The 12,975-nt window shown below is 37.7% G+C and overlaps 1 protein-coding gene across 8 annotated transcripts in view; it reads left to right on the top strand.

Moving 5' to 3' along the window:
- Window positions 1–12,975, top strand: part of HMBOX1 (homeobox containing 1) — a 266,541-nt gene that overhangs the window by 233,876 nt on the left and 19,690 nt on the right. For all 8 annotated transcript variants that reach the window (XM_043988731.1, XM_043988733.1, XM_043988732.1 and 5 more), the window contains exon 8: window positions 12,728–12,810. In XM_043988731.1, coding sequence (XP_043844666.1) covers window positions 12,728–12,810 — 83 coding nt within the window. The remainder of the gene's footprint in view (window positions 1–12,727; window positions 12,811–12,975) is intronic.

The following is a 12,975-nucleotide window of genomic DNA, read 5'->3' as shown; positions in this document are numbered from 1 at the left end:
CTAGTCCAGGTGCTTTTCATTTCATACCTAGACTGCTGAAATTAATTTCTGATTCCTCTACCTCTCTCTCTAAACTATTCTAAATATCCTACTAGATTAGTATCCCCAAAATGCTACTTTAATTATGTCACTCTCATTCAGAAGTCTTCAGTGGCTTCCCACTGAATAATACCCAAATCTTTTAACCTGAAGCATCCTGGCCCTGTCTTTGTTCTTCCTTTCACTAGAATGCCATTCCCTAGTCTTGTCACATGCCTAAGAAATACTTTTCTTTCAGAGTTTCAATAAGTAAATCAACAGCCCTATTTAAGAAAGCCTTCACTTACCACTCCAGACCGTGTTGTTCTCTCTTACCTTTGACTTATTGTTTATACCACTTATAGACTTGTATACTACTTAGTACTATTAGGACAAGTTCTTTCTTTGTACTTCCCACAGTGCCATGTATCTCAAAGGCCTTAAGTAAATATTTGTCAATACATTAATTCTATGGTCTATGATATAATCAAGAGAACTCGAAACACGGCTGAGTTGTTCTCCCCTTAATAACTTCAGAATAGCAAGAAATGTGCCAAATAAGGTAAAAGGATAACAAAAATTAAAGAAGGGGTAGGAAAAAATCCACCCCAAGGAAAGTATCAGTGCAAAAGAATAACATCAACAAATATCCCCAAAAAGGCCATAATATAATGAATAAATGTGGTAGAAAAGAAAACAGTGCTAAAATCCTAAAAGGTGAAAGCTGTAGAAGACTCCCTATCCCCAGCAATGATAATGATTGAGTGGTTTAGAATGAATGAATGAATATCTTTACTAAGAATTTAGTATGCTTAAAACATTGTGCTAAGCACAGAGGACACAAATGGAAATTCAAGACAGTAACAAGTCTTAAAAAGTACACATTTTGGGGCAGCTAGGTGGCGCAGTGGATAAAGCACCAGCCTTGGATTCAGGAGTACCTGAGTTCAAATCCGACCTCAGACACTTGATACTTACTAGCTGTGTGACCCTGGGCAAGTCACTTAACCCTCATTGCCCTACCAAAAACAAAAACCAGAAAGAAAAAAAAAAAGTACACATTTTAAGGCAATATGTAAAGGAGGCCTCAGCTTCAAGGCAGATGGAAAGGTCTAGACAATTGACTGCTCTCCTAGAAAATATCTATAGAAGTGGGGCTTGGAAGCAAGGCCAGTTGTGGTGAAGGAATAGGGGGTGGAAAGGGCACTACTTTTCTCTGTGAATAGTGGGCCTCTTTTCTACAAGGTTAACACCTCTGCTGATGACTATCTAGCCAGGCTAGAAGCATGGTTAGTGATGGGGAGAGGGGCTGGAAAGGAACCATTACACTTCCCAAGGTTCTTGACCTCTTGATTCCTTTGCTGACTCTGCCAGGGTCTAAGGAGAAGTGGTGATCCAAGTGGTGGCAGGAAGGGTCAGGCTTGATATATCTGACTCATGGAAGATATGTAAAAGAAATAAAAAAAGAAATTAGGATAGCTCTTAAGTATTTTTTAAAAGAAAGTAGGGGCAGCCAAGTGGCACAGTGAATAAAGCACCGGCCCTGGATTCAGGAGGTCCTGAGTTCAAATCCGGCCTCAGACACTTGACACTTACTAGCTGTGTGACCCTGAGCAAGTCACTTAACCCCAATTGCCTCAGCCAAAAAGATAGAGAGAGAGAGTGAGAGTAGATAAATTGGAACAAGCAATAAAGAATCTAAAACAATAATTCTTTGCAAAATAGATGAGCAAAATTAGAACTTAAAAATGCCTAGATTAGAATATTTGAACAAACTCAAAAGACATCAAGATTGGAAGAACACTCCAGACCTCTGTACGGTTTGGAAGTCAACATGATCTAGTACAGGACTTATTAAACTTTTTCCATTTTGACCCCTTTTTGCCTGAGAAATTTTTATGTGACCCCCAGGTATATAGTTATACAAAATAGCTATACATAACCTTTTATTGCTGCCAGATTTTTTACAGCCCCCACATTGTTATGTGACCCATATGGGGTCATGACCCACCTTTTAAGAAACTAGGATCTAGTAGTCAGAGCATCATACTTGAATTCAGGAAGAATTCAGGGTTTCAGATCTATATTTTGATTTGGTACTTATTAGCTGGGTAACCCTGGTCAAATCTTTACTTCTCTGAGCTTCAGTTTTTTCATCTGTAAAATGAAAAGGTGAAACTTAACTGCTAATATTCCTTTTCATTCTAAATCTCAGAACCTAGGATCAAACCAAAGCAACTGACCCGAAGACAGAAGTTAGACAATCTGAAAATTAAATAGTCAGTGGGCAAAGGGCCTCAGCATAAGATGTTAAAATGTAGGCAAATTCCAGATAAAAAAAGTACAACCAAGTATGGGAAGTGAAATATGCTCTTTAGATTCTCAACAAAAATCCATGACTAGTTGGGAATACCTGTTTATTGGAAATAATTCTATTAGTAATTCATCTTGTGGTGTGATTTTGAAATACCATAAGAACATAAGACATATTATTAAGAAGCAGTTAACCTAGGGGCAGCTAGGTGGCATAGTGGATAAAGCACCTGCCCTGGATTCAGGAGGACCTGAGTTCAAATCCAGCCTCAGACACTTAACACTAGCTGTGTGACCCTGGGCAAGTCACTTAACCCTCATTTACACACACACACACAAAAGAAGCAGTTAACCTAAAATTCAATCACCATAAATTAGTCTGTAAATTTGGAAATTGGAAATTGCTATGAAGTATGTATGGAAACATTGCTATGTGCAGCCAGGTGGTGCAGTGGCTTAGAGTGCCAGGCCCAGAGTCAGGAACACTTTTTGAGAGTTCAAATATGGCCTCAGATTTGAGCCTTTGTGACTCTGGAAAAGTCATTTAGCCATATTTGGCTCAGTTTCCTCATCTGTAAAATGAGCTGCAGAGGCAGCTAGGTGGTGCAGTGGATAGAGGACTGTCCCTGAAATTAGGAAGACCTGAGTTCAAATCTCACCTCAGACATTTACTAGCTGGGTGACCCTAGGCAAGTCACTTAACTCCAATTGCCTTAAACATCTGGGGCCATCTCCAGTTGTCCTGATATATATCTTGCCACTGGACCCAGATGGCTCTGGAGGAGAGAGTGAGGTTGGTGACCTTACACAGCCCTCCCTTACTTAAATCCATTCACTGCAAGCCACGACATCTGTCATGGTCCTCTTCCAGAATGAAGGGCAAACAACAACAATAGCAACAAAATGAGCTGGAGAAGGAAATAACAAATCATTCTGGTGTTTTCGCCAAGAAAACTCCAAATGGGCTCACAAACAGTACGTTGACTGAAAACAACTGAACAAAAGCAACATTGGAAGTATATAAAAATGAAAAAGTTCATGGTCATGAGGTCAAAGGTTTTTGTTTTTTTGTTTTTTAGTGAGGCAATTGGGGTTAAGTGACTTGCCCAGGGTCACACAGCTAGTAAGTGTTAAGTGTCTGAGGCCGGATTTGAACTCAGCTACTCCTGACTCCAGGGCCGGTGCTCTATCCACTGCGCCACCTAGCTGGCCCGAGGTTAAAGGTTAATGGTAAAATAATGAACTGTCTTGGAATCTAAAAAAAAGTAGAATTGAAAAGTAAGAATCCGTCAGTGTTTCTGTAGTACTGCCAGGTAACTAACAAGAGGACTTCCATGAGTTTAACTGTCTCCTTAACAAATTGTAGTAGAGAAGGTCCCATCAGACTAAAAATCACTTAATGACCACACCCCTTAACACCATTATAGTCTCTTTGTACTCAAGCTATACCCACCAAGCAGCCTTCCCATCAGGAAGCATGCCATAATTTAAAAAAAAAAAAAAAGGCACCAGGTTAGGAGTGAGGAGACCTGGGTTCTTATCCTGACTCTGCCAGTAAAATGATGATGATGGTGATGGTTGATGCATCCTGAAATCAAAGCTTTATAGGAAGAACACATTTAGAGCAATTAAGACCTTTGTTAATAGCATATTTTTTGGCAAAGTAAATGGGTGACAGTGGATCAGGGTATTCAAACAAAAATATATACAATATCAATCAAACAGAGGGCTCATTATCCAAAGCAGCTATGGAAAGATTAATACAGTGGGATAGGAATTACTTGGAACAAAGTAAAATAGATTTATTAACTTATACAACAAACCTTGCAACTTTTTGTATCTTTAAAAAACTTTTAATATGAAAATTGTCTTTCTGCTACAATCTCATTTTACACAATTTGTTAATGAGTTCACAAGCTTTTGACACATATTCTTTAACTCCTCGTGAAACCACACTTTTATCACTGGATGATAAGCATGCTTTCATTGAACAAGTCATTTTTTCCAAGTATAGCCTTTATTGTAGTCCACAGGGTTTCAGTGAGTCTTAAAATCATGAGAACTCCCAGGCTATTGAAGCATTTTTATTTGTATCTATCGGATAAATTTCTTAACTATGATGGGTGATGATGGTTCAAGTTCCTGTTGCAGTATTCTATCTCTAAGAATTTCTGGGAAATGTTTACCTCTCGGTATAGCAATATACTTATCAGAGTTCATCATTTCTTCAATGGGAACAAGATTTTCCTGTTGCAAGCAAAAGCATTTTTCTGGGTATATGTTTCACATACTAATGAAGAAATCCATATCTTGTATGTTCTTTTAACAGTGGTTCTTGGAATATCGTGAATTTTTTTAAAAAAGTTTTAGCAGTAAAAATTAGCCTTTTTCCATTTTTCAGTACTCTAGACTTTGTATTGTCTTGCCAAAAGAAGCATTTTTTTCTTCATAACAACAGTTAGTATCCCCTTTTTACTGGTCTTCATCTCATCTGAGACAGGTGTTCTGCATTGTAGAGGAATCAGTAACAACCCTGCCAGGCTTCTCTGAAAGTCTTTACTAGTTTTTTGAGGATTAATTAGGCTGTTTTGTTGCAATAATTTGACAGTTCTTGGGTTTGGTTTTTTTTTGTTTGGTTGGTTTTTTACACCTTCAGTGTGACAAATCCTGTTCATTGTGGGCTTAAATTCTTGAAATACTTGATTTCCCCATACCAACAGCTACTGTCATATGTTTTGACACTCATCAAAGTGTGGTCTTTAAGAGGTATGACTTCTTTATGTTTCCTTGGAGCAATATCCATCCTTAAGTTAAAAACACAAAGCAATGTAACATTTATTTATGGCATGAAATCCAGCAGTCAACTAAAAGAGAACTAACTCAAGGTGGGTAAACTAGCTTAATCTCGTTTCATCTGGTCATGGTCAGCTTAGTGTTAAGAGAAACATTCATGAATGATTATTATCATAAAATGAAACCTTGAAATTATTGTTTTTCCTGAGTAATTTGCATACCACTGTACTTTCTATTAAAAAAGAAGAAAGAGGATTGGTGTTTTCAGAGTACATGATATGCAGCTTATAAGCTTACAGAAATGCTTTTGGAATAAATAGATCTTGCTTCACAAAACAGTCATGAAGACTGACAATAAGTATTTGCTGTTGAAATTGTTAAATTTAACAGAATGGTCATTTCTCTCTTGATGGAGTCTATGAAATGACTAAGATCCACAATTGCAGTCACATCCTTCATGGACAGCATCTACATGAACTTGAACAACAGTGTGTCAGCAAAGAAGCATTGACCAAATGACCGAGGCAGGCACATCTGTTTATAGAAATGGTAGTGTTTATGGTAGCTATTCATAGGACCAGGTCATTGTCACTGTAAATGACAGAAGAGTTATACTTAAGGAGCCCAGACTTATTGACTTGATACAGATTATGCAGTAAAATTGTGGAAACTGTGCATCATATTGCTGTAGCTTGCAAAAATTTACCATCTACCAGATTCCTAAAAAGACATGATTAGGTGATTTGAGGTATATATCAAAAGCTTGCTATCCTTTATAAACTTACAGGTGACAAATCCCTCTTCTGCAAATACAAACCTCAAAGTGACCTTGAGCATTCAGCAAATTGTACAGCATTACAATCATTGATAGATAGATAGATAGATAGATAGATAGATAGATAGATAGATAGATAGATAGATAGGAATAATATTTTTATTGATTTGTCACTTTATACTCATCAAAGATAAGGATAGGTTGTGGTATGGTGGATAGTGAACTAACCCTGGGAGTCAGGAGAATCTAGGTTCCAGTCTAACCTCTGACCCATACCAGTTTTGTGGGCATTGGCAAGTCACTAGGCAACTCTCTAATCTCTAAACAACACAGAAGGCAAAGTTTCAAAAATATAAAGACCAAGTAGAAGAAATTAAAACCATGTGGAAACATAACAAGGTGCATATCATCCAGTCTGCTGCTGAAGATGCATTCATTAAGTGACTTCATGGATGATAGGTTCACATCATTTTGTCCACCTGTTCAATTCTGCAAAACATGAAATATAAAAAGAATGATGACAACCTAAAGATTTGTCCTTAGTTTCCATATGAACCCCATAAAAAAAGACAAATGAACTAACAGTGATAACTGACATTAAATGGAGTTTGGAGTTTACAAAGAACTTTCTGTGCCTGATCTCATTTGAGCCCTACAGCCATCCCCTAAAACATGACCTAGAACAGTCTGCCTACTTTTTGAACTTCTTTTGATAGTTATCCATAATGTGATGGAATTAGTAAGATTATAGAGAAAATATAAAGTGTAGGGACAACAGGATAATCTCAGGAGTGGTAAAATCCAATTCAACCAGCCTTTATTAGGTAGCTCCTGTGTATTTCTCACTGACAGCACATAGAAAGAGCTAACTTTGGAGTCAGGAAGAGCTGAGTTCAAATCCCATGTCTGACATAGGAGTTACTTGACACTGAGGAAGCTCCTCAACTCTCAAAGACTATAAATTTGCAGATCAGCATTGGTAAGAGAAGTTTCTTAGCAAGAGCTCCCTATACAGAGGAAATGGAATCACATCCCCAACATACAAATTCCCAGCCTTGGGTTATTTACATGTATGCTTCTGTTCCTGGACTGAGGGAAAACAAAGAATTATGTCGATTTAAGATCATAGGACCATAGGCTTAGAGCTAAACAAGGAACCTTAGAACTTCTCAAATCCAGTTCCTTCATTTTACAGGTGAAGAAACTGAGGCTCAGATAGGCCTTTAAACTTCACCTTGACCTACAATATTTTTTTTACACATACCAAAAAAATTGAAGCAGGGTTATCTGAGCCCCTTAAGAAAACTTCATCTTCAACCCAGCATTTAATATTAGCACTTTGCACGCACATTATCCTACTACTCTAGATTGATCTCACATTATATGTCTCCTCACACTGTATACTCCAGCCAAACTTGACTTTGTTCCTTAGACATGCCATGAACATTTCCTCTTCTGTGCTATTACCCATACGGTTTCCCTCTTCTGCACTGTTACTCAGACATAGTTTCCTATGTCTGAAATTTCCTCATTCCATCTTTGCCTGAATTCCTACATATCTTCTAAATAATGAATACAAATGCAGTTTCCCTTAGGAAGCCTTCCTTGACCCTGACCTGGTGTCCTTGGGTGGCAACTCTCTTTTCCCTTGATCCTATCAAAGCACTAATGAAGTTTTCCTATAATCCTGTACATTATAGTTATCTATATTACTGTCTTATTTCTGTTAGACTGTAAGCTCCTTGAGGCCAAGTACTGTGTTGTGATTAAACTTTGTATTTTGCTAGCATTTAGTGCAGTGTACTGTACATAGGTTCCTAAATATTGTTGTCTTATGTTGCTGTCCAATAGTGCTTATCCTCTTGTGTGCTACCTGGCTCATGCCTTTCTAGAGCTACACTTGATATTTTTCTCCACCCTTTCTAACCTTGTATAGTCCAAACTTTGGCTATTTCAAGGATCTGTGATTTTGTCACAACCCCACAATAGCTTAATAGCTGGTCTTAATATTTGCTGTACCCAAATTTGTCATCAGTCTTCAGCCAACCCAGAGATAAACCTTTCTGAAATTAGGTGATCGATCCTCTGAAAATAGTCATACAGTCCATCAGCCAGAGTGGTGCTAAGTGACTTTTTCCTCTACAAAAGTGGTGTGACAATAGGGAACCAAATTAGTATCCTTTAGTGTTACACCTGCTTTTGTGAAGGGACCATTTTTCTGAAAGTAACCCTGTCATATTGACTATCAACTCAGAAAATATTTGTTGGTTGTCTGTTATCTTTACTCTTTTGTAAGGACATACACAATGGACTTCAAAGCTGTGGGCAGTGTCTAGAAGTTTCAGAGTGCTTAATTTTGATAACTAAAACTATGATTATGACCTAGAGCCAGCAGATATTTCATGAGAGAAAAGAATATTGGGAGAAGAGAGACCTCGGAAATATACATTGATGTGGTATCACTTCACGCTTAGGTATGCAGTCTCTGCTATCACTGTATACTAATCTAGGCACAAAAGGGGGAATTTGCTATCTGCAATTTTTATAGACTTGAGTGTTATTGAAATGGAAGTGCTTCAAGGACATATCCATTCATTTCTAGCTTACGGATTCTCATCTCATGTAAATTATTTTGCCACTTTTCATTTTAATTCTTTGCTGTCATTCTCTGGTAAAGAGATCATTTGGTTTCTCCTTGTTTAAGGTGCTCACTCACCAATCATTCAACTGACAACTGCCCTTTGTCTACAGAAGTGTAGTGCCCCTAGGATTTATTTTATCACTTTTTTATTGCTACCTGTAGATTTCTATTTATGTTTTTCCCCTTTCCTCTGTCTTAGAAAATGTCTAGGGTCATAAACTTTCTTATATTGAACAGATGTATGTTCTGATCCCTGGAGTTTCACTTCAGAAATCAGTTCCCTCTGAATTTTGAACAGAATAGGGCTTTGCCTTGGTTTCTTTAATTGTCAAATGTAAACAATTTAGCCTCTCAGGAATGATGTGAGGATATAAAAACAGATAGCAGGGCCTTGTTTTCCTTTGACGGGCCTGACTTGTTTTTAATACCTTCAAAGTCAAAATTAAACTCAGCATTAAGGCCTCCCAAGTAACTCCTTTGGTATTTCATATTAAATTACGCCATCGATCACAAATGGATGCCATAGTAGGATATTTGACAGCCTCCCTCTTTTCTAATCTAACCTATACAAATCTGCCTGTGTAATCTTCCTAAAATACCACCTTGGGGGCAGCTAGATGGCGCAGTGGATAGAGCACTGGCTGGAGTCAGGAATACCTGAGTTCAAATCCGGCCTCAGGCACTTAACACTTACTAGCTGTGTGACCCTGAGCAAGTCACTTAACCCCAATTGCCTCACTGAAAAAAAAAAAAAAACTAAAACTAAAATACCATCTTGTTCGTGTCCCTTCTATTATTAAAAACCTCACTTCCCCATTGCCTACAGGATAAGTCTAAGCACTTTAGCCCAGCTTTCTAGACTTTCCACAACCTGACGGATTCTGCCTTTCTAGCCATATCCCCATCCCACCTCTTCCTTTATGTTAGGGGTTTCTAACCTGAAGTCTGAGAAGTCATGTGGGTTTCTTTGTAATGTTGATAACTATATGTTAGTATAATTGGTTTCCTTTTCTTATCCTCACTATTTTATTACATTCATTTAAGAACTGAGAAAAGGGGTTTCTCAGCTTCACTCGACTGCCAGAGGGGTCCATGGCACAACAAAGGTTAAGAGCTTTATGTGAGCCTTCACATGAAGGGATCTCTTCACTGTATCTCAACACACTTAGTGTTTTCCTTTCTCCATTGCTTAATTTGTTCAAGCTGTATTCTCCAGGTTCAGTTAATCTATCAACAAATGTTTATTTAGTATCAACTATGTGCCTGGCATTAGTCACCGAGAATACAAATATGTAAGTGAAACAGCCCTGGCACTTAAGGGAAGAAAATAATATGTACACAGAGAAATAGATATGAGATTTGTACAAAGTAAATGCAAAGTGATTATGGCAGGTGGGGTTGGGGTGGAGTAGGACTAGGGGAATCCTCCCCCATAGTGAGGCACTCTGGCTGAACTCTGAAGGGAGCTAGGGAGGCAGAAGTGGGGCACTGACATGGGAAATGGCTTGTCCTGGAGAGGAAACAATTAGTTGGCCGGATTGACTTGAGTGTAGATTGTTTAAGGAGGGACAGTGTGTCATCAGCCTAAAAACAAAAGTTGTGGATCCAAGTTATAAAGGCCTTTAAATGCCCAAGAGAAGAACATATATTTTACTTAGAAGCAATAGGGAGCCACCGAAGCTTCTTAGATGGAAGAGTGAGGTGGTCAAACCTGTGATTAAAGAATATAAATTTGGCCACCACATAGAAGATGAATTAGAAAGGGAAGTAACTCAATGCAGGGATTGCAATTAAGAAGCTATAATAATTCTCTTAAGCTAGAGGTAAGGAAGTCCTGAACTAGGGTAGTTGTGGCATGAGTAGAGAGAAGGCAAAGGTTGCAAGAAATGTTGTGGAGGTGGAATTGATATATCCTGCTTGTTTAAACATCATCTGTCCTATTAATGGAGATTTAAATTAGAACTAATAAATAAGATGAGGCAAGTTAGTAAAAAATTATAATTCATAACAAGAATATTACATAATAACCAAAAACATAAAGGATATTTAATATGCTAATTGTTGAATCCTTCAGTTTATGTTCAGGTATGTTGAAATAATACATAATTTTTTGATCCCTTGGTTTGGGGCGGGGGAAACCAACCTCTTAGTATTTACCCTGATTCTGTATGCAATGGAATAAAAGCCTGAAATTTTAGAGAAAAGCATACTATATTGGTCTCATTAGGCTTCACTTTTCCCCAAAAATCTTCCTTGTAGAAAACCTGATTATGGCCTGTATTTGATGTTATTCTTTAATGTTTACCTATTTGTTTCCCCTTTTATGAAGAGAGTTCATTTTAAGAGTAACTTCTATTCAGAGATAGTCTATATTCAGATTTCTATGGACTTTCTGATCACAAACTCATAATTAGTGAATTCTACATTTTTGAGGTTTCTGTTTGTTTCCTGAACCACAACCAAGGAACCCTAATGCCTTCCAGGCAATTCCTTCTCCCACCCACAATTTTTCATGATGTTATCAGGCTAGCTCCTCATTTTAGAGTATTTGGACAATCATTGTACAGCTCATAATCGTAAGTGTTTCTTCTTCAAGTTCTTGAGTAACTGCATATTTGTAACAGCACCTACTTTTTCGGGCACCACCCATAATCTGGATATTTAGTTGATTATGTTTTGTCAACATCATCCTCAAAAAGGGAATGAATGCTTCATATACTTAGGAGTAATGGAGAAGAGCCATATCCTTGGGGTCTCTCTGTCTCCTTGGCCCTATTTTGTATTTAAAAACATCTTGATGAATTAGTAGTTTATTATTGTGGTTTGGGGCAAATGGTCTTGATTTAATGTACTTATGTATTGGCAAAAAATTGCAAACATTCCTTTGTCTCATTTTAGATGTATAATAAATAGTACAGTCACTTATAGACAGCTAGGTGGTGCAGTGGACAGAGTGGCAAGTCTGGAGTCAGGAAGACTCATCATGAATTCAAATCTGGCATCAGATACTTATAAGTAGCTGTGTGACTCTGGGCAAATCACTTTACCATGCTTGCCTCTATTTCCTCACTAATAAAATGAGCTGGAGAAGGAAATGGCATACCACTGTAGCAATTAAAATAATTTCAAAAGACAAAGATTTTGGGTAAATTATAATCAATTTTATCAATCACGACCAGCAGATGATTAACAAAAAAGGCTCCTTATCCTCTTGTTCTGTCAAAAAAGAGCAAATGACTACTTTTTTAGGTTTATATGCCTTTGAATGAGAAGTATTCCCTAAAACAGCAATGGGCTCTAATCAGTTGAGTGTAATTAGAGGAGGACTTTACAAAGAGAAGTAGGTTTACTCCAGTGATGGGCTGAGAGTGATATGTCACTCTTGGATAGAGAAATCATCCCTATACCCAAACCACCCCAGCATTTGGTAATCTAGGCAAAAGGATCTGTCTCCACCTAAGCTTGATTGAATGGAATTCACCTTGAGATTCCTTGTAAGGTCAGGTGGGTAGGCTGGGGTCAGATAGAGGAGAAGTTTAGCACATCATTCAGAGACTAAGGTACTAAAAATAGATAAAAAGGGGGAACTCTGAATCTCCCCAAATCATTATTGATTAATAATAATTTCTGTCACCACTCCAGTATCTTTGACAAAAAGCAAAACAAAAAATAAATGGGGTCATGAAGAGTTGGACATGATTGGAATGACTGAACATTCACGTGCAGTTTTGGTGATCCTTATTTTTTCAAGAAGGCTAAAAAGTAGTCCTTTTATTGCCGCTTCAGACTGTTTACCTTGGTGCTGCTTTAATATATAACAAATATCACATATGAATATATGATATAACATGTTACATCTTATTGTTTACATATAACTATAATTTATGTGTCTAGCAACATACACAATGAAACAAATGCCATTTGTTATTGGTGTCCTTATCTAATGAAGGGCAATACTGACTGGGTAATTAAAAGCAACTGCCTTATAATATTTTCCTCCATATGGAAGAACAATGATAAGAATAGATGACCGGTTTGCTGGATCTCTCCTAATATAAATGCCCACACTGGGAAGAAACAATGAAGTATTGGAACTTGGAAAGATATCTCAGTACTTTGATGAGGATATTTTGGTGTTTTAATTTTTTTTTAAGCTTTGTGTTCTTATTTCTTGTTTACTTCTGCAGTTATTTCAATGAGAATCAGTATCCCGATGAGGCAAAGAGAGAAGAAATTGCCAATGCCTGCAATGCTGTCATACAGAAGCCAGGTGAGGCCATGAGCCTTCGGGTAGGGCAGCTACAGTTATCCTCTTCTAAATCTTACCACCCAGGCCTTCTCGAGATAACGTTCCCAGTCCATTCTGTTAGCTTCTTCAGGGCATGGCAGGTTTTCAACACTAAAAACTCCTGTTAGGTTCATGGAAACAACATTT

This window comes from Dromiciops gliroides, chromosome 2 (assembly GCF_019393635.1).
Source record: "Dromiciops gliroides isolate mDroGli1 chromosome 2, mDroGli1.pri, whole genome shotgun sequence".
NCBI lineage: Eukaryota > Metazoa > Chordata > Mammalia > Microbiotheria > Microbiotheriidae > Dromiciops > Dromiciops gliroides.
This window is presented reverse-complemented; position numbering and strand designations above follow the sequence as displayed.